This window comes from Mchenga conophoros, linkage group LG4, assembly GCF_057382185.1.
Source record: "Mchenga conophoros isolate Kocher_MC1m ecotype Shallow Benthic linkage group LG4, M_conophoros_male_GT1.1, whole genome shotgun sequence".
Classification (NCBI taxonomy): Eukaryota; Metazoa; Chordata; class Actinopteri; order Cichliformes; family Cichlidae; genus Mchenga; species Mchenga conophoros.
The window spans coordinates 29,451,017-29,473,151 of NC_140529.1; the positions used below are offsets into that span (position 1 = coordinate 29,451,017).

Here is a 22,135-nt window from a genome sequence, read left to right on the forward strand (position 1 = left end):
ATGGTTGAGGAAAACAAGCAACATTTATTGTAGAATCTCCACTGCCTCCAAACTACAAAATTACAAATATACAGTTTAATTTCATGTGTGTGAGACACATCCCAACAAAGCAATCATGTATTTGTATGATTTTTATTCTTCTTCAGTGTTAAACTCTTTAAAGAGATCAGATGAGTTTCAGGAATTTTCCTGTTAAGTCCTTTTGACATTGTGCTGTCCTGTATCAGGCTTCACGGCATGGGGACTTAAATCGTTCATGACATTTCCAGACAGAGTCTGTCTCTCTGCCTCTTTATTCACAACGCTAACAGAGGGGTGCCCACGTAGATAAAAACGCCACGGCTTCTTGGCCCATTCCCCGTGGGACTCTATTCCGATGCGTGGTGCTGATACGATATCTTGGGGTTTTGCCGGACTTGTGTCGGGATCATTCTCCAGCCACACATCTGGGTCTGAGGCTAAGTCTCGACGGTCAAAACATCGTGGTATATTTAGAGCCTGGCAGAGCTTTGAAGGCCCGTTGCAGAGCTCTTTGTCCTTCAGCTGACGGGCTCCCTCTTTGCGTCTGGCTGCCCTCAGCTGCCTCATGACGGCCTGACCCTGTAGGGGCTCGAGTGAGCGCAGCAACACAGCAGCACCCTCCCCTGAGCAACACAGCACACAATATGCATCAGTCAGCAAGGCTCCACTCTGTCTCCTTCCTTTTACCCTTTAAACAGCGACTATTGAAGCCATGAACTGCTGTTTATGTTTAATGTTGTAATAATGAAGAATGATCAAAACGGGCCTTTTCACATCCATTGTTAACAATAATAAATATATGAATGTGAACAAAATTAGTGACATAATGTACAAAACATATTGCACCTTTGGTGGGTATAGCGTTTACCTTCACTAGACACGTTCATGCATAGGTAGATGCCATAGATTGGATACACGTAGATTGTGCCAGGCTTCATAAACATGGCTGTGTTTCTCTCGGTGCGTTTGCCTCCTGCCGAGTGTGAGGCCTTGTCCTCCCCTCCAAGGTAAGCTTCAGTTTCCACTATTCTTCCTCGCAACTCCGTACCATCTGCACACCTGTGGACCAGCACCTGCAGGAACAAAGGACAGGGAGATTCTTTCTCTATATCCACAGGATGGTGGGTTACATAGATTTGTCATTTAGCTGAAGGATGCTACCTACAAAACACAACTTTGACAATCAAAACCACAACAAATGTCTATTTTTAATGTCATGGCAAAAGTCCTATGAAAGCAAAATAATAAGTATCTCTGACCTTATTCTGTTAAGCCAAATATTCCTTTTGCTTCAAAAACTGGGTACGGACGTATTTTCATGAGGTGTACAATGAACGATCAAAGAAAATCCATGCTTGCCAGCATGCCAGTTTTGCTGCTAACAAAAAAAAACAAAACAAAAAAACTACACCTCAATCACACTTTCATGAATAAAATATTCCAGCTCAAAATCTTTATTGATTTATACTTGTTGGGAATAAAATAATAACTAGGGCGCACTGCACCAGCATAAGAACAATTGGTCTGAGGATTTCAAGCAGGGACCGTGATGTGCTCGCATGTGAAGGTCGTTGGGACCCTGCAAGGATATCGCTATTACCTACTGCCAAACCTTGCTGGAAGATGCTACAGGCAGCATAATGTTCCCCACAGTATCTCCAGAGTATTTCATATCAGTAACATGGACTCAATGCAAACTTGTTCTCAATTGTGAGGAAACCAGGGTTTCAGTGGTGGACCTGCAACTTCTGCTCACAACTGTACAGTTCTGGGGTGTGATGGAAAGTCTACTGAAGTATGTTGTGCCACCCTCATGGAGGGTGTTTCTGACAGGTTGCTCAGAAATATAACCTTTACACTCTTGAGACTTTGCTGGTAGACACAATAAACCTCCAAAGGCTTGTATGGAAGTGCCATCATGGAAGAGGTGGACTACCTTTGCAGCCTGAATGGTCGCAGGTATTGTCTCATACTACAAGTAGTGACAAAACTAGAAATAAAATCAGTTGGATAAGGAAAGAGCAAAACCTGATAAATCATTCCCTTTTTGGGAGACTTGTTTTTGCCTCTCCAGTACGCCTGTTGTCAATTTCATTTGCACCAAAGAAGGTAAACTAGGTCAAATAAATACACAATGGTTTATGGACAGATTAAACCTGAAGTTAGCAGACTTTGTTTTTGAAGAAGCATATGTGTTTAAATAAACAAATAAGCAACAGTTAGACAGCGTTAAAAATGGGAATCAGTGCTTAACAACTTAAATACAATCACTGAAAGTAAGTTTATCAGGCACATTCAAACGTACAGAAGGCAGTTACTAAGATATAAATTGAAAGGTGAAGTTAAAAAAACAACAATTTTAAACTAAAATAAATTTTCTTCCCTACATTTTGTGCCTCCTGACTTTTAAAAACACACACACACACACACATTTACATACAAAGGTGTTAAATTCAGGTGAGAAATCAGCCTACCTTGCCGAGGAAGGCTTTAGCCAAACTGATGCAGGGCTGCTTGAAGAAGTCCTCTCCTAGCCTGTGCTGCTGCTCATTCCCGGTAAAATAACAGCTTCGCTCCGCCTCAGCACTCTGAGCATTTTCACACTGACTGGGCTGCTTCTTAAGCGCGGTTTGTGAGTCCTTTGGCTTCAGCTCCGTGTCCTTGTTGTGTTTATTTAACGACACAGTTTGTTCAGATGTTGCCGCCGCCAGCGCTAGCATCTTTCTTTTTCGCGCTGCCATCATCTTATCGTAAATTCAGAAGGTTTACAGATTTTTAAAAAACACATGTAGGACGGCGTGTATTTATAAACCCAACAATACGTTTATTCAATATTTAGTATTTAATTCACAATACAAAGAGTCTTATGGAAGCCGTTCACGTACTAGCATACAGGAAGTGGATATGATTGTTTTGGTATCTCTTAAAGGGACCGCGCACTTCTTGGAGGTAGTGGGAGACGTTAACCTTCAAGGCTTTCTCCTAGAAAGATTTTATTTTCCCATCTATATTATTTTATATTTCAGTTGTGAAAGAAAAAAAATATTTATGGTTAAGAAAATGTGAAAATAAACATGTTTTGCAAAGAAAGAAAATTCATGAATGCAGTTTTCTTCTCTTTTTGGGCTGAAAATGTTTAAGCAGCCACTGACTGTTCATTATGGAGCAATTCTATGGTAATAAGACTGCCTCTAAGAACAAATCTCCATCTTTTTCTCACAAAATGACTTTACAGTGCATTATGAATTTTGCCCTTCAGCACAGCAGCCACTTTGCCGAAAGACTACCTGACAACCTGTGCCCTTTTCCTGCTGCTGCCTTATCTTTTCAGGATCATTTGGATAATAAGAGGTTATAAATAGAACCACTCTGCGTGCTCTCCACTGCCTGTGCCCAGGAAGTTGACGGCGCCAGTTTGGCCCCAGGCGCTTTGAGCCCATGCGGCTTTCTGGAAGACTAACAGTATGTGACGTGGTCATGCCACAGACTACAACTTCAGCAGGGAAATACAAGTTTTCTTTTTGGCTACTGTGGAGGCAAATCTCTGGCTGTAAAAAGGAATCAGCCTATTATGATGCAGATGAAAGGAATGAACTGCAAGTCAACTAATAAAGATGGACTTGATGTACCTTTCTTTTTTGACTTTTATTTATACATGTGAAAGAGAAAAATAAGCACGAAAGTGTCATCTTCCTCATTTGGTCACAGATTCTGTGTGGCATTGCACAAAAATAGATGACTGGGACAAATTTGCATGGGTAGTCATTGGGTATCATATTCTGTACTTTCTCTTGTCTCCTTTTTGTGCTGATCAAGCAATAATTTAATCTTGAACCTCTTGAGGTTTGATTTCCAGGTTTCCTCAAGAAGCAACGCTGTGATCACCGTGTTCATCCAAGGGCTGCGCTTCTAATGGAAACCTCAAGTAACTTATTGAGCCAGAATACATTCCAGACAGAAATCTGCTGAGCATGTTCAGTAGAAGTCTCCTGGAATGGCTTGTTGACTTTGTCATGGCTGGTGGGGCAGAGAACACCATTGTTTGCTGTGACTGTGTTGCTACTGCCCGTCAGCAGTGCTTGTGCGGTTTGGGCTGAGCAGCTTTCATTGTTGCTGCCACTGATAATCATAGCAGCCACATTCTGGATCACTGTCAATTCCAGCAGCCACCTCAGCGATCGTGACGCTGAGCAGGAACACCAGAGACTCCGCTGTGTGTGCAGATGGACGAGCAGAATGCCGCCGGAACGAAATGGCTTACTACACGATGACTCCGAGAATTCTATGAAAAAAAGCAATTGATCTTTTGGGTTTCATGTGCAGTATTCAGTGTGTTTGTGTTTAATTAAGGGAATGGTAAACTTATTTTAAAGTGACACTCACTGGACTCTTTACACCTTTTTTAGTACTGGGTTAACTCTCTCATGGTTTCAGATCTGCCTCAGTTTGTAGTGGCACAGATTCAACAAAGTGCTGGAATCACTCCTCCAAGATTTTGGTTTAGCAACTTTGTGATGTTATTACAGATTTGGTGCGAATTTTTCGGCTGCGCATTCATGATGCAAATTTCCTATTCCACTATATTCCAAAGGTGCTTTATTGGATTGAAACCTGGTGACTGTGGAGACGTGTGGAGTGAAGGGAACTCGCTGTCATGTTCAAGATGAGATGATTTGAGCTTTGTGACACAGCTTGTTGTCATGCTGAAAGATGTGTATACTGTGGTCACAAGGGAGGGACATGGTTAGCTGTAATATTTAGGTAGGCTGCTTTAACACCATTACACCAGCAGCAGCCTGAACTGTTGATACAGTGCAGGGTGAATACATTTCATGCTTGTTTACACCAAATTCTGACTTTCTGATTTTCTGTGACATCCAAATGTCACAGAAAAATTGAGACTCATCAGATCAGAAACCTGGTCCTATTTTTAGCTGACAGGAGTGACCTCCCTGTGTTGTCGTCCTTTGCTGTTGCTTATCCATTTCATGAGTTGATATTCTGTGAATTTAGAGATGCTCTTCTGCATACCTTGGTTGAAACAAGTGGTTATTTTAAAAAAAATTAAATCCAGTAGAATTTTGTGCAGGAAAATCCTAGTAGATCACCAGGTCCTGTTTGGCACCAACAGCCATCCCACATTGGAAGTCACTTTAATCAAATTTCTTCCCCATTCTGATGCTCTACCCTTTAACTTCACCAGGTTGTCACGACCATATCTACATGCCTAAATGCATCGAGTTGCTGCCATGTGATTGACAGATCAGGTATCTGCATAACATTGCAGCCAAATATGTATACCTAATAAAATGGTCTGTGGGTGTATGCAATAGCAGTTTGGCATTACTACATTTAGTTTATAACTATCTCTATAAACACATTACATCAAATGGATGTCTAAAAAAACTAGCCTCCTAAATTTATATCTCTATTTTTGAGTAACGTTTATACGATATCTTAGGTATGAATGTCAGTAGCACCATTGCGAAACTCAGACCATTACATAGTTTAATTAAAATAATTTCCCTAAAAAACTGTTACACTTTTAAAGAAAATTCCAAAATATAGTTTGAAGTAGTAATAAAAATATTTAAAAATATTAAAAATAATACTTTCTGTCATCGGTGTGGTAATAATGGGGCGATCGTGGCTCAAGACTTGGGAGTTCACCTTGTAATCAGAAGGTTGCCGGGTCGAGCCCCAGCTTGGACAGTCTCGGTCGTTGTGTCCTTGGGCAAGACACTTCACCCGTTGCCTACTGGTGGTGGTCAGAGGGCCCAGTGGCACCAGTGTCCGGCAGCCTCGCCTCTGTCAGTGTGCCCCAGGGTGGCTGTGGCTACAATGTAGCTTAGCATCACCAGTGTGTGAATGGGAGGATGACATGTTGTGTAAAGCACTTTGGGGTCCTTAGGTACTAGTAAAGCGCTATACAAATACAGGCCATTTACCATAATGTGGACGGACAGAATCTCGTGCATTGTAATTTTTATATGTTATACTATATTGTACTATTGCATGATGATTGTTATTCTTTTAGATTTTTTATTACTATTTATATATTTTTTTTATACATTTAACTTGAACATCGGCAGAGCTGCAAACCAAATTGTGTCACACTGCATAATATATGAATGAAAATAAAGACATATTCTATCTATATTAAGTATCCGTTTGAGACGTAACACCATGTCGCTATTATATGACAGTCATGATTTAAAAAGAGACAGCCATGATGTTGGTTGGTGTAAATAAACACAAGCAACTATTACTGGCATTGCTGAGATTACGTCTGGTCTTGGTCTGTGTTTAAATTTGTATTGCCTGCATGATATAATCGACATCTAAGCACCATAAAAAGCCAGAAATCAATTTGAAAGAGATTTTAGTACTTAGCGCTGCTCATTCCATTTCACAGTGTGTTAGTCTAAGTTAGTTTTCAGAGAGCCTTTTAACCAAGGTTATTAAAAAAATGTGGACATTGTGCATTTTTAATGGACCTCTTAACATCATTTCTCTTCTTCAGAACAAGCTTTATGTTAATAGATAAAGGTTCACTATAAAGAAAATAATTCCAATAGAACATTTAATTTCATTAATTTACATGATAAATTAACCTTCTTTTCCAGAGCAATAACATACATGACTGGAGGGTATTCTTTCTTACTAGTACTACAAGAGTCATTAGGTGGTAGGTAGTATTTGCATCCTCAGTGTGTGATGGGATTAATTATTAATTGCCAGCAATTAATGATTCATGCACCTCCTGTCTTGTTTGCTGCAGAGGTGTGGCGTGTGTGTGTGCTGTACAGGTGGCTGAGGTCTCATCAGGAGATGGAAGCAAGAGGATCACGTCATCTGAGACCCAGTTCATACACCTTGCACAACAAAGAAACGTTTATAAAGAAACAGGTTTGTCTCTTTCCACATCTCTGAACTCACATGTGGAGTTTTAAACATAACCACTGCGGCTTAAATAGGCTTAACCACAGGTTAGCTAATCACTGTAAATAGTTCAAAGGTTCTCTTTGTTTATCTAAATCACGCATAAGATGTTGTCAGTTTTTCCCAAAATTCCCACAGAGACATTCAACAGGTAGAGCTCATTATTTGTATGACTCAACATAATAACATGAGAGCCTATGACAGTTTGAAGACCTTTTTTTTTTCAAAACTTTGAGCTGTTTGGTTATTGATTGAACCTACCTGACCTTTCTCTGCCCTACTCTGATAAAACTTTCCTCGTCTCGGCTCACACCTGTAGCCCTCAGAGGGAACAGTTGTTGAGTCAGGCTGAGGGCAGGAAGACTGCCTGGAAGATTACCGGTCTTATCACAGAAACAAGTGAACATAAATGTAGCCGACATGACCACAAAGTGAAAGCCTATCTGTCTGAGTTATTCCACAGCCTCTTTCTACTTCTGTATTTTGTGCAGTCATGTGGTCTTTTAGTGAATGAATGCTTGCAAAGCACTTTAACTCATTTAACTTACCTTTCCTGATCTTTTGCTTGTTGGATTGCTGCTACTAAAAGCAAGCGTCATGTGAAGTGATTTCTTAGATGTCACTGATGCTGGCAGATGGGCTTTTTCCATCAAATGAAAATTAATTTAAAAAAATCATTTACAAAGTTGCATGATTGGAAACTGTATTTTGCCTCTTTTGAGAACATAAAGCATGTCACCCATGTACAAGCAAAACACTCCCTGTAGTGCTACGAATGATGGTCTCTGCTCTGCTTTTCCACTCGGCTGAAGACAGAGGAAGCTGTTTATGGACCGTCTGACAATGTCCTTTTGGTTAAACATGATCCTCACGCTTACCCCTTTTATCTGTGTCTGATTGATGGGTCTACAGGGGGGTTTGAGTGCTCTTACAGATCCTGTGCTGCTTCCTAATTGCTGCTTCTGACCTAGCTTCAACCCTCCTTGGTCCTAGGGGAAACTTCACCATTAATTACTGTGACTTCATGGTATATCAATCAGGGTGTCCTGAGGGGCCTCTCAACCACCCTTTTACAGTCAAGTACATGTAGAAGACCCACTGAAGTCTGATAAACTCATTCCTGTGGTGGGAATACAATCTTTTGCCTAATTTAGGAGGACGTTTCTGAATGAGCTTGATTTGATGTGTGGCTCTCAGTCACGCCGGCAAAGACGAGACCCCCGGGTGCAAGACGAAGTGGAAGGTTGAGGTGAGAGTAAACTAGCTTTTTATACTTTTAACCATATACTGTGCAGTAATAGCTGTGAGACCAATGTGTTTGAAAACTGCTGTGGTTCATCACTGTGTTTGAACGTATTTAATTCAGTGTTAATGCAGAGATTGGTTAAAAAATAGCGTGATCCTTGTATCAGATTTCTCATAAATGAGAAGAAACATGGAGGCGATGTTACAAAATTTGAAAACCACACTCATATTTCCTGTACCCGGAAATGTGAATACTGATTTCCTGACAAATCTAAAATTAGTTAAAGGAGCTGGCTGACTGTCAAATACTTTTTTTCCCAAAACTGAAAAAAAGCATTTATTTGTTGCCTCTAGATCTCTAGGGGATCCTGTTGAATGTAAAAACCTCTTGTTCTCATAATCCAGACAAGTAATCTACTCTGTCAGCATAAAATGGGGCCATATTATGTCTTCCATTATTTTAACAGCAGAAAGGCAACGATACCCATATTCAGTGGAGAGTGTCTTAATAAAGAAGCAGATCAAAGCAGCTATGAAAGAGACTTTTTCCAGGAACCTGAGATGCTTGTGCCCTGAAACCTCATCTGAGGGAAGGCTCTGAGCTTGGTGCCCCTTGTCAGCACCTCAGAAACTTTCTGCTTCCTAACATCCATCTCTGCTCTAGAGAAAATTCCCAGGTGAATCTGAGCTTTCACTGAAACCAGGATGGAATGCGCTGTAGTGGTCTTTTCATCAGATGGAGCAACAGTGTGTATTAACGGTTGCCTGAATGAGGAGCCTCAGTCACTCAAATTAAATCTCTGAGTTTGCAGCGTAAAGGAAAGTCTGTCTATCTATCTATGGTAGCATAATTTGCTGTTTGAGTTGGATTGCTGTCTTATATTAGGAACCGTTGACATCTCCATTGCTAATTCCCCCTTCTTTCTTGCTTTTGAGTTAAGAAACCTCTTGAGTTTAGTCAGCCACATCAGCAGACCCAACCTCAGAGTCTTATGACAGCGATGCAATACTGAGCCTGTGGATGCTCATCGAGTTGATAAAAAAAAGAAGTACTGTTTATGTAATTGATTCTTTGCTGCCTCTGTAATGAAGCAGGAGTGTATCATTTCACTAAAATATACACAGGGGAGCAGAGGGTGGAGGCTTTGATAATCATAGAAAGCATGTGGTGTTATGATCATCATGTGGCAACAAGCATGGTTTTGTCTAAAAATTGACCAATAAGCTGAAGAATTAGGTTTTTGTGATACATGTTTCATATTCTTTTGACTTGTTTGCCTTAGATGAATATAAATAAATACTGTTGTTAGAACTACATAAATATGAGCGCTTTGATGACCACTATAATAATCCTGAATGCATACTGTTTTATAGACATATCGAGTTGCATTTTGACGTAGAATTCACTTCAATTCTCTGTGTGTGCGGGCCAGTTTAGCCACCAGTACCTTACAGTTATTTGGTAGGAAAATGTCTTACCCTGTATTCAAAGTCCATAACCTCAAATGAATTCAAACAGGTCCCTGTGCTGTAACAGCTTGAGCCCAAGTAGCTCGTCTTTAGTCTGTGGGAGCAGTTCTTCACATGCATAGTGCAATCAATCATTTACTGGATGAAGATATTCGTGTAAACACTTGAAATTTTAATATAATCACTTCATTGCTGGGATTTTGTGTGCGTGTGTTTGTATAATGCCTTAAAAAGCCAAAGTTATGTATCTTAGCTGATAAAGATTCAAAATACTATGATATGTGCTGTTAAATCCTGAAGGTTAATTCGTGTAATTATCAAAAACTATTAATACGAGCTGTGATTTTTTTTTTTTTAAAAACTCACTGTGGTTTATTGCAGACGTGTTTAACTACAGTCTGTGTGGGTTTTCCTTCATTCACTCCACTGGGACACATCAATATAACTGATATGAAAGCATTATTATTGTTTAATTGGCCACAGCCATTTACCGTGAAATTTAATGCCTCTCATAACTATAACAGTCATGGTCCCCCCGTCTCACTGTAGATGAGGGTTAAAGGTTTCAGTCACTGGACCCCACTGTGGCTGAGGATATCGCTTAGTCACCCCGTCTGGAGAAGAAGCAGCGCCTCCCTGTGTACACACCGATTGGTTGGTGATCTTGACGGGCTCGCCTTCTCTACAGACCGTCTTCAGCCCAGGGCGGGGCTGATTCTCTACCAAACTGAATTGCTACAACCGCCAGGAGGAAACTTACCCCGGGTCGATCCATGGAGCAGTGTGGGAATGCTCCGTCTGTAGCAGAGAACCGGACGGCAGCCTCATTTCGACTTAATCATCCTGGACTGCCTCAGCTGCTCTTGGGATCGAGAGTGACCGGATTGAATACTACAGCACTGGGATTGGCTTAAAAAAATAAAATAAAACAAAATAACAGAAAAAAAGAAAGAAAACCCATCTGCGGGGTGAGAAAAGAAGCGCGTTAATCGCCGCACCGCTGTCAGGATGATGTGACAAATCATTTATCTGCTGCCCGTGGAAAAATCAGTGGAATCGGATTTTTTCTCTTCTTCTTCCACTGCTGGAAATCAACTGAACCGGTTGTTATAAGGGTAAGTTGAGACATTATATCGTGGCACTCTCGTGTGGTCGCCCTTACGGAAGGCAGGACTCGGAGGAAGCGCTCACGCGTCGTGACCGCGGTGGAAACGAGCTCAATCCGGTCGATTGAATTACTGGTCAGTTAATTGATCCACAGAGGAACCCTTCAGACTCGGGTTGGCTGTAGTAAACATGGCATCGGTTAGGTTACGGAGTGCTTTGCCATTTTGCACTCATTGTGAAGTTTTCATAGAGAAAGTGGGCTATTTAAAGTGCTCCAACAGCAGCCAATAATTGGTCTATATTTTTGCCCAATCACCTGCTTAACAAGTGTGATACAGCCTAACCTACATAGTAAAAGAGGCGTTGAAGTGGAATTAATGGGGTGTGAAATGAGCTTGAAGTCTGGAAAGGTGAATTACTTTTATTTTTGTACTTGAACTCCTCAAATTCAGGATATATTACTCTCGTTAGACTCATATGAGCCAAAGGCGAGGTGGTTTCCATTTCAACATCTGGTTAGATTATCTAATCTGGCTGTAGGCTCATCACTGGGAGAAAGCCCCAGCCTCATCTGAATTATAGATGTAGCATAAATGTTTTGTGGATAATCATGCAACACAGCACACATCGAATCCCACCTGACCTTATCTTTGTCATTCTCCTCCCATATCACCCTTTCTTCCTCTTGCTCATCATCATAAACTGGGTGCACATAAATGGTACATAATTCATGGGTAAAGGGTGCGAGGAAAGAGTAGCAAACAGTATTTTCTTTCCACCCCCCAGTCTCAGCCTCTGTGCACCCTGAAAGTATTATTTTGTCTTTGGATGTTTGTTTTCTGTTGAATTGCTGCTTTTGTGATGCACAGACACACTGTGACTCAGTGTGACTCAAGAGAAGGGCACACGTTTCTCAAAATCATACCCATGGAGCAGACACTTAAATGTCTCGATTTGACTCATCAGCGGTCCGGAGCTCTGCCAGGATGGCAGCGCAAGCAGCGCAAACTTATTAACAAACTGCACTCTTATTGACATCCACAAAGGGTATGTGCACCTCTGTCATACAGTACCTGGGCAGACTGAAGTGAAACCATAGACATACTGTATTAGAAACTGCTGAGTTATTTTGGCAGACAGGACATAGGAGCACATGGCCTGGTTTGTGTGCCCAGTGTTCCTGATCACATGGAGCAGGAGGGGGGGATCATATCTCTGGGTGATGTAATCACACTAATAAAGCAACCTCCCGATGTGTGATAGTGGCACTCATTCCTATCCTCTGTGTCTGCTCCAACTGGACCCTGGAGAGAATATTCCCAGTGTGTCTGTGTTTGTGTGTTTGTATGTCCATGTGATACTTGGAAGGAGCTGGGAGTAGCTGTGGTGAGGCCGGTCGACCATTCAGTCTGGCTTTTGTTGACCAACTGCTATGTGAGTTTTGCAGAGGGCTGCTTAGGGGGCCACGGTGTAGTCATGCCTACATGACTCACAGTATGTTATCTGTCTATCAGCCTAGCCAAGTGTACAATCCTGTATAACTGCTTCATGGTGTTCAAAACTGTTTCGGGGCAGGATTTTACACTCAGTGATTGATATTATCAGCCTTCATTCACTGCCATTTTCAGTAGATATCTTTCCCTGTGTATCTCAAAGCATAACAACAGCAACTTGGCAATGTTTTTATGTGTGACCTATAATCACTTCAAGATGCTGTATCTACATTTAGGACACACTTATCTGGCCTACAGCGGGCTCACTTTGATGCGCTTTCAATGGGCTGATGCAGTTTTCAGTAAGACTACAAACAAGCTGGAGATTTCCTGAAAGCCCCCCTCTGAACTCTAAAATCTGCCTGTTCTCGAACTTTGAGTGTACTCTCTGTGATTGTGGGTCATTTTAAGTCTGGATTACGCTTTCTCCGAGTCCAAATGAAATGAGCGTCACTGGGCTGAACAGTTCCATGTGTGCAGAGCACATGCTTCTCAAAATAACCTCAGGCTGTTTCACCAGCACACACATCTGTATCACGAGTCAGAAAGTGGCTCACTTCACAATCCTGTTTACTGGGCATTCTAAAGCTGGGGTTAATTCCTAACCTGCTACAAAATAGCTCTGCTGATTTGCTTAATTAATGTTTAAATAGCAAGATAGTGCACACTGTAGAGGCTGCTAGGTTAAATCTGTTCATATATGCACATATTTATGCACATGTTCTGATTGCAAGAAAAATGTCCCTTTAGGGCCTTTTCAGGATACTTTTGCAGGGAACAGTGCCTACTCTGTAGAAGATACCTCTGAGCAGCCCTAAAAAGCTGGGGGGCATAGCCAGATGCAGCTAAAGATGTTGCTAAATAATTTTACTAAATAAAAGGCTTAAAGCAGCAATAAGAAGCAATTACTGCCTCTACCTAGCACCTGTCCAGAGTTTCTGCAGTGGAAGCCCAGCTGTTTATTAGAAAGCATTGCATGCTATTATTATTATCCCAAAATATTGTCACTTCTAAATTTTAAGATAATGTAATACTTATGCTTTTCATGTAAAACTTTCACATGTTAAAATTCTGTTAAAACGCAGAGAGGATTTAGATTTTGCTTAAGCTACCTTTAAAGCAGTGATATTCATCCTGGTTATTCTATATCTTCTGTTTTTCTAAATCAGAAAAATATATTAAAACCCAAGTTTAAAACACTCGGCAGGATGTATGACCTCACAGGTTTGGTATCCTTTCTTAAACTCTCTTCTATAAAATTCAAAGAGATTTGTAATGCTCGACCTCCCTACCAGCGTATGGAGTTAAAGATGTATTGTAGTGTCATAAAAGATTGATGTCTAACCGTTGTGCAGCTGAAACACACATTTTTGTCTGAGACTTTTATATACCTGTCATCTCAGGAAGCGTCTGCTTTGTGCGAAAGCTGCAACAGTTTTGTCTGCTTGCCCGGTGTATGAATCAGGGGCACGGCAGCATTACCTAGAGAAGTCAAACATGTTAACCAACTTGTTCTGCTGCTTTCCAAACAATGCATGTGCATTCCCGTTAAATATATTGGTTACAACTGCTACCACAACCGCACGTTAGCTTAAAAGCATGTCAGGTCTGCTTGCTAGTGAGAGAGCTCACAGGCAATGTTTGATGTCTCCCTCCCTGGCGCTTGCTCAGCTCGTACCTTTTTGACTTTGATGTGGTTTTAACTAAGTTGTCAAAAAGAAGCACTGAGTTTTCTCCCCCCCCCCCCCCCCCCTCCTTGCATGTCAAATCATGTGATATTTGTGGGAGAAAACTGCCTCTAGAGTATGCTTTAGAGCATGGAATGTAAGCTGATACATCCAGCCTTGTTTTCAGAGCAATAAACAGAATATAACATGTATTAGTAGTGGTGCACAAAATGTAATTATATAGGAAGTGCAGTGTTTGTATGAATCCGCATCCAATGGCTGCTGTTTGTTTGGAATTACATTACACCAGGTACAGTAATAGACAGTGTCCGAGTTCTTCCCCCGTTTATGACTTGATGCGTGAGTCACAGGCGCTGCTGTCCCCTTCCCATGATACCTCATTGGTTTTGTGATGCAGTGGCAGCCATGACGATGAAGTTAGTTGTGATGTAATGCTGCATGCAGCAGCGGCAGTGCTATTTCAGGTCTACCTCTAAGCCTTCAGGGCTTCCATTTGCCAGAATGCCAGCCTGCCCTTCTCTCAGTCAGCACCTCGTCTGTCATGAGCATGACAGCCATACATGAACTGGTATTCACAGAATTTACTAGAAACCTCAGGTGTACTGCTTTGGAAAAAAGCTGTAAATTAAAAACGTGTCGCCGGAGTTGTTTTCAGAGTTACTTGGCTGAACTCAACATAACAGAGACGAAAACTTTAAATGTCAGATTGATAGTTACAGGGTGTTTTTTTGGCTTCCTAGCTTGTGTTGTCACTGACACGGCGTCTGAGGCTGGTTAACCTCAGGGCAAAGCTCACTTCCAGGGCGGTGGGAATGGTTTGCTCTTTCTCCCAGAAGGCCAGTGCTTGGAGACAAGCAGCAATGGCTCCTTGGCCTTTAATCTTCCTCTTAAGAGTGTGAAGAGCTCGTAAAGGGTGTGTCTGTGTATAAACCAATAAATATGCAGTATTTACCTGATGTCTCGAGACATCGTATGTTGCAACTGGGAAGTTTCCCTGGCTGAAATCTGTTGACTATTTAAAAGCTTACACAGGGTTCAGTTACTGCAGTGCAACGTGATAGTGAACTTGTGGGAAACCAACCAATAAAGTTGCTCCTTGTTGGAAATGATGAATGCTTTTATTGTCTCAACCAGTTTGTTTGTCACTGGTTACAAAATGTAGTTTTTGTGAACACACTTTTCTTATTGTCAGTTTGCACCGTTCGCTCCTTATGCAGTTCTTTTTTTTGGACAGAAACCTTAGTTGTCAATTTTGGGTCATTCAAACGGACACTGGAAAAAACTATGATTAGATTAATGTGCTCTACAAAGCCACCGCAGGTGGGGTGTTGACAGCCAAGAGAAAAATATGAATTGAAACGAAGTTGAATGAACATAATAGCTTTACAGAAGCTAAACAAATAAAGGCAGGTTGGATCCTTTGGTAATGTTAATGATTGATAAAATCTTGTAAGGTGTTTTGCACGTGAACCTTTTTTTTTGGCTTCTGAAGTAGGGCCTTCTGGATAAGATTTGAGAAACCTGTGGGTTAACCAAACCAAAATATAGTCCCTTTGTCACCACGATAGAATGATCCAGAAACTAAAATCAAACAGATTGTTAGATAGCTAACTAACGTTTGCTAAAGGCCATATATTGCCTTATTGATACATCCAGATTGAAAATACATTAAACTGCTTTCATCCTCCAGCAGCAGGAAGGATTCACCACAAGATAATGTCCAATTTCTTTTGCTTCCTTTTTCAGCTAATTGAAATACTGCAATTTAGAAGTTAGAAATGGATGTGTACAGTGTTTTAGGTAACTAAAATAACCTAATTAGGGCTACAAAACACATTTCAAACACATCAGCCGTGAGGACGGTTGATTCATAATGCAGCTGGGATGTCATGACTGTGAGTCAGCAGCATGACATGGGTATTCTAATACATATTCTTAACGTATTACGTCTTGCATATGAGAAATACACCCACGCATTTTGGCCTAAATTTAAATGTAATACCGAAACTAGTAAAAACTAAACAAAGACATTTTTTAACAGTAAAAACTGAAATGAAACAGGAAATTAAGTGAAAGCGAACTGGATCGGAAACAAAAATTTCAATCAATGAATATCTCATACAAATGTCCAATATCTACTTGTGTATTGATTAGGGCATAATGCCAAAGAGGCAGGTACGCTCCAGTTTAACAATGTAAACTCTTTAGTTGCTCAGAAAAGGATTGCTCTTTAATAAATAATAACTTTTCCTTTTTTTTGAATGAAGTCTCTTCGCAGAAGCTTTAAAATTACATCCCCCTTTTTAGTTGTTGTTAGTCCACATTGCTGCAAAGACTGCAGGACTGCATAGTGTCTGTTTACTTTTCCCCAGCTTTTTGTCAGGCCAGAGGGTCGGCCTGACTAGGAACACCCTGACTGATATAGTATCTCAGCACTATTACAGCAGCAATGAGAGTGCTGTTTTAAATAGGAAGCCTTCCCCCGGCCCACTCCCCTCCTAACCCTCTATCTTTGGCACAGCTGGTTGTCATACCCAGAGGCTGTGAATCCTCATTGTGCACCAGACTGCTAAACCCAAGTTCCCTGAATTGATTTGCACGCACACAGTTATATCTGGACAGTTTCAGCGCAGTCCCACCAACATCACATACCATGCACCAAACTCACTCCAGCAGCTTTCCCAGAAATGAGGGTGTGTTTTGGACTCCCGTGACTTGTCTTTTTACTGCCTTTTTTCGGAAGAGGTGGATCACAGTCGGTGGAAATGCTCTTTTCTTTGGAATGAGACTGAACCCTTGAAAGACCAACGCTGAGTAGTGTCCAAAATGTGCCAGTCATGCATCTCTTTAAATATTAAATATAGATGTTTAATACAAACAGATTTTAAGTAACTGCTTGGAAGATTTTGTGTGTTTTGTGAATAATGTGGCTTTAACCCAGGCATAATTTGCACATTTAAAAGTACCTGATTCTGTAACTCTTAACTTTCCCTTTCTCCTTCCTCTGCTTCTTGTTACACCGGTGCCAACTTTTCCTCCCATTTGCCAGCCGACAGAGCTTGTAAATTTAGTGTGCCAAGGAAAATGATGTAAAGCCTGTCTTTTATGGTTCCCAGCTGATCACGCCCAGTTATAGTGAAAGGCATCAGTCTGCAAGCCTAATATGTGGTGAAGCATATTCGCTTAGAAAAAGGCAAAAACAAACATTAACAATTGTGCAAAAAAAGAAGTTTTTTTTTCTTGAACCGACCCGAGTTTGTGCCCTCTCGTTTTATTTTCAGTTCTCTCATCTTTTCCCACTTAGACATTCTGTCTCCTGTCTCTGCCTCGTTTCCTGACGGTTTGTCACTTCTCCATCACAGTAGTTGTCTTGGTTTTCAGACCACAAACAAAACTTGGAGCCGTCCTTATGTGCGTGCTCTCTGACCTGGAGGGAAAAACTGATTTCAGTTCCATAGACAAAGAAACTGTGTTCTCTTTAGTTACATGAAGAGTAAGGAGGCCTTCCCCTCACTGGGCCTGTGACTGTCCCATAGGACCTGCCCCAGCCTTCCCAGTTTTCCTGTGCTTTTGTCCAGAGTTTTCCATAGATCTTGTGGCCCAGCTGCACGCCTCTATTCTCGCTCTTTCCTCCCCCTTCATCCTTGCTTTTACATCTCCCTGATCACAGCTCAGAGCTCATGGGTTCACTTATGGGTGATCCCCCCTGCATTCCCCTGCGTGTTCACAAAGTAACATATTTAAGGGTCTGCACAATTAGTTGTGAAGTCATGAAATAATTACCCCTTCATTAGATGGAAAGAAAGCCAGACTTTCTGAATTAGGCTTTCACGAGAGGTAAACTGAAAACTATTACAAATGTGAAATTCTGCAGTTCAATATTTGTAGTATTCTGACAAAAGACAGAAAAAACAAAATAATGGGTCAAAATCAATGAATCTACCTTTATTTTAAAGTAATTTAGTTCAATTCAAATTCCAATTAAATGTGAAAATATTTTTAAAAAACATTATTTTCATCCTTTTCGTGAAAACTAGTCATTGAAATGCCTTAAAATGACACCACCTAATAATAGCTTTGACACATAGTCACCTGACTTTCTTTGTTCCTCAGTCGTTGCTCCCCAATCTACACTCTTCACAGCCTCTGCCAAAATGCCATGTGACTCATATTGGTGTCTCAGCACAGTTGGCCTCACAGATTTCTCCTGAGTGGGTTGAATATCTCAAAGACTAGATCAGAAGCAGACTGTTTATCGTTAATTTTATTCCTTTTTCGCACAACTGTTCAAACAAATGTTGATTACGCGCGGCTGATTTGTGTGTTCCTCCCAGCAGTGAGAACTGGCTGTGAATAAGCACTTATCTGTTGGTCGGATCACTTCGCCGTCCATACGTTACGACCAACCAAACAAATACTGTTTCTCCAGCTTTTCCTTTCATCCACATATTTTCCCGTGTGACATTCGAAGGGGAGTTAAATGTGTAAGCTGTATTTGAAAAACATAGCTGTTGTATGTGAAACCGAAAAGGCTGGCTCTCTCTGCAATACACAGGCTTCTGCTGCCGTTTTCTCCAGGAAGAAATGAAATCTCATCTTTATAGAATCAAGCTTCTTCTATCAACCCAGACAGAGGCTCTATTACAAGAACGCTGAATCTGTTTTGCTGCAGAAGAATTGGTTTCATATTCCCCATAATTCAGGCCTTTTTTCAGCACCTGCATGCACAGCTTTATGCTTTCACACACATGCCTACAATCCACTGCTCCTATGTAGCTATACTGTGTATTTTCACAGCCTCCAGTGGTGATAATCAATGCAGCCAGTCAATAAGCAGTACTCTGTTTAAGGTCCGCAAATCTCTCAAAGAGGCGTTTCCTGAAATTGGATGTGAAGGTTGAGTTCATATGAGGCTTTTTAGTAATAACAGCAAGTGTGTTAAATGAAATTATTAAAGATGGAAAGAGTGAAAACCATGATTGTACCTTTGTGAGACGGTCGAGTCCATCAGTTGCTGAATAAAATTAGCAGCTGAGTAGAGGGTGACTCATATTTAAGAGAATAACTCGTCATTTAGATCTTCTGGTGTTAGACTGAGCGATGAATATCCTGTGTTTGGGATTAATAAGTGTGAGCCGTTCTTAACATTTGTTTTCCGTTTGTGTCTTTTATAAACACTTGTTGGGTTTTATCTCACATAAGCTTTTTATCTTACATCCTTGAAATGGATGCTGCTGTTTGCCTAATAACATAGATTCTCTTTAGTGTGCTCGTAGAAGAAGGCGGCTCGGTTTGCTCATTTTTGATGAAAAAATGAATACTTAATGCTTTAAGTTTTTATTCACGAGTTATTACAACTATAATCAAGGCTTAAATGATTTTGATTGTGTGTTTCTCAAAAGTTCTTCTTCATCGCTGTGCGGATTAGTTTTTCATCTACAGTGCCAGTTTCAGAATTAATTTTTTTTCTCTCCTTTATCCTTTTTTAAACTGCTCTACACAACCATCTCCACTTTGGAAGCTCAGTGTCACAGCATCTATTCTCTCCTCTGCTTGAAACCGTGCTACAGGCCGCGTGTTATCTGCTCTCTTCAACAGGCATGTTAGCTTTGATGTCACACTACACAGATCTCGCTCTGCGGCCAGAGTGGGCGGCGACCCTGACTCAAACCAGACCAATTATTTTTGGCGGATGGTGATGTTCTCTTTTACAGTGGACAGCAGTGTGGATGTGTTCCTGTGCATGTGAGCAAATGTATGTTGTTTCCGTGGTCGTGTGGACCGGACGCAGAGAACGCACCCAGTTTGCGGTGTGTTTCCTGCCTTCATTTTCACCTCGCCCCCTTCTCTGTTCTGCATTTCCTTCCTTCCAGCCCTCCTCATTAAAACTAGCAGTAACCTGACCTCTGTGGTCGTGCTCGTGGTTTCTCACAGAGGATGTGAGACAAGATGACAAAGCTAATGGCTGCCCTTTGTGAAGTATTTTTAATCATGTTGATTAGAACACAAGATAAACCTAAACACACACTGGAGGATGATGCATTACAGTTTGTTTTTAATGTTTTATATTTTTTTAAACTATTAACATAACTGTGGTCTATCCACATGTCTAACTTTTGCTGTGTTTGAGTTTAGCACAGACGCTGCTACTAGCACCTGAACGTTTTTAGAAAAGACTGTTAGAAAAGGCTAAGGATGCTTGTTTAAAGCAAAACTCATAATCACATTTATTTTGGTAAACACTGAGACCTTTCAAACATGATTACCTTAACAGAAAAATATTATTTTTCTAACTTGTTTCTCATGATACATCTTGAAACCAAAAGGCTTTCCTTTTGACCAAAACCTTTTTTTCTCGTCTTGGCTCAAGCTGAACTGAAACTGCCACAGTGGTACAGCCAGACGGTTTGGGTTCAAAGGAAGGAGAGAAACCAGAGTAAACTGCGTTTATAACTAAAGAGAACGCAGCACAGCTGTTTAAGCCAAACTTGTAATAGAACATTAATTCAGATTAGTTACACAGGCTTACTGCTGACACGGTTTACTTTGAAAATGTCACAACTCTGTTTTAGTCCCATCTACAGCCTGTATATAGAAGACAGCCATTTGTTGGTGAACTCCAGCAGTGCAGCGTCGAGCTTAGCGTTATCATTGTGGTAGTCTTAGTGTTTTAAATCCGGACGTGACAAGTTAGGGGTGACGGTATGGTGTGAATGAGCGAGAAACCAAGAGACACTTCAAGCTCATTTTAGCAACTAGTACTACGTGTCAGTCAGAAAGTGGGGTTGCTCTAAAGCCTCCTTTACTGCCTTATTTGACTATACAGTGTTCGCTCGTTTATTGCAGGTGTTACGTTTTAAAAATGACCCGCGATAGGTGAAATCCACGAAGTAGCAAACTTTATTTTTTACAATTATTATAGCTGTTTTAAGGCTGTAAAACCTCTCACGACACACTTTATACACTTTTCTCAAACAGGCATCGACATTTTCACACGTGTCTCTCTTGTTTAAACACTGTCAAAGTTCAAACCGTTGTAGAAAAATAAGTCCAGTATTATAGAATGAAATCAAAGATTTAGGTTAGAGCAACATGAATGAATCAATGGTACAGAAGTAGAGGAAGCAAGAAGAATGAGTTGAGTAAAGTTTGACTTATCTGACCGTTTGGTTTCACTTAATGCGTCTTATAATCCTTTGACCTTGACACTGTTGTGTTTGTTGTCTTCTGCTAGCGAAGATTTATGTAAATTTGACAAGCTGAACGAATTCTGTACTGTACAGGAGACACGGCACAAGATTGATTGAAAATAAGCTACATCCGATCAGGACGCAGAACACAATCTGCTGTAAAAAAAAAAAACAAAAAAAAAAATTACACCCCCAAAAAAATCCATGAAACAGCGAGGCTGCGAAAAGTGAGCTGCGATATAGCAAGGGACCACTGTAATGGGGACATAATTTACAAAATAGATATAATATTGTATTTAGTAAGACTTATGACCAGCAACTGAGCCTATAAAGTCTTAATGAAAGTCTTTACTGGTGTCACAGATCAAGAGAGCTGGGGCTATATTCCATTTAACCAAACTTCTTTGGTTATAAGGAATCGAGAATGGAGGTTTAACTTTTCAGACCTCAAATGTTTTTTTTTCTCTCTTTCTGGTTTCATCCGTCTCATGTGGATACTCCCACTTTCCCATTGTTATGTGTTTTCCCAGCAATGGATAATTTTCTCGCTGTTGCTCAAGCATGTTGTCATATTTACTTTGCAGCCCCCAAACCCAGTTTTAGCTGCACATACGTTTCTTTCAGTAACAATTCTTCCTCATTTTTGGCCTGAGCAAAGAAATCTCTGGTATTTCTGGTTATTGCTCTTTCTACACAAGCTCCGTCCACTTCCTGTTTACACTGATACCTGCCCTGTGTACATAAACGGTTATGTGATGATTTATGATGATGAATAAATAAGTCTAGAACTGCCAAACAAACATTATAGACAAACAGCTGCGCTAAAAGGTCTGTCCAGATGAAGATGGTTTTCTATGTGCAACAGTGTTTTAGGTTGAAAATGTATTGGCGCATATACATTTAAGGTGCCACCTTAACGTCGCTAACTCATCTTGTGCGTCACCCTCAGTAATTATCTCAGCTGGGAATTTGCTTACTG

General features: G+C 40.8%; 2 protein-coding genes and 1 long non-coding RNA gene across 7 annotated transcripts in view; 2 read left to right on the top strand and 1 right to left on the bottom strand.

Annotated features, from left to right (window-relative positions):
- Positions 1-116: 116 nt before the first annotated feature.
- Positions 117-3,369, bottom strand: mpg (N-methylpurine DNA glycosylase). Its single transcript, XM_085271652.1, has 3 exons — positions 2,496-3,369; positions 890-1,094; positions 117-644 (listed from the first exon to the last, which is right to left on the bottom strand). Exons 1-3 carry the CDS (start codon positions 2,763-2,765, stop codon positions 193-195), a joined length of 927 nt encoding a protein of 308 aa, XP_085127778.1. The 5' UTR covers positions 2,766-3,369; the 3' UTR covers positions 117-192.
- On the top strand, positions 2,426-3,649 carry LOC146576406 (uncharacterized). The gene is made up of 2 exons (XR_014892246.1): positions 2,426-2,577; positions 3,353-3,649. It is a non-coding gene; the product is annotated as an uncharacterized LOC146576406 (long non-coding RNA).
- A 6,665-nt stretch (positions 3,650-10,314) lies between these two features.
- The window catches only part of rhbdf1a (rhomboid 5 homolog 1a (Drosophila)), a 37,169-nt gene continuing 25,348 nt past the window's right edge, over positions 10,315-22,135 (top strand). For 4 of the 5 annotated variants that reach the window (XM_085271653.1, XM_085271655.1, XM_085271654.1 and 1 more), the window contains exon 1: positions 10,315-10,793. The gene's annotated coding sequence lies outside the window, so the exon portion shown is untranslated. The remainder of the gene's footprint in view (positions 10,794-22,135) is intronic. The other variant, XM_085271658.1, reaches the window with a different exon arrangement.

Bases quoted from the DNA above. Each gene is read 5' to 3' on its own strand.
- mpg (XM_085271652.1), bottom strand. From the start codon at position 2,765: ATGATGGCAGCGCGAAAAAGAAAGATGCTAGCGCTGGCGGCGGCAACA. The intron at 1,095-2,495 runs GTAGGCTGATTT...TTGTTCCTGCAG, and splicing joins CTAAAGCCTTCCTCGGCAAG to GTGCTGGTCCACAGGTGTGC. The intron at 645-889 runs GTAAACGCTATA...TGTGTTGCTCAG, and splicing joins CATGAACGTGTCTAGTGAAG to GGGAGGGTGCTGCTGTGTTG.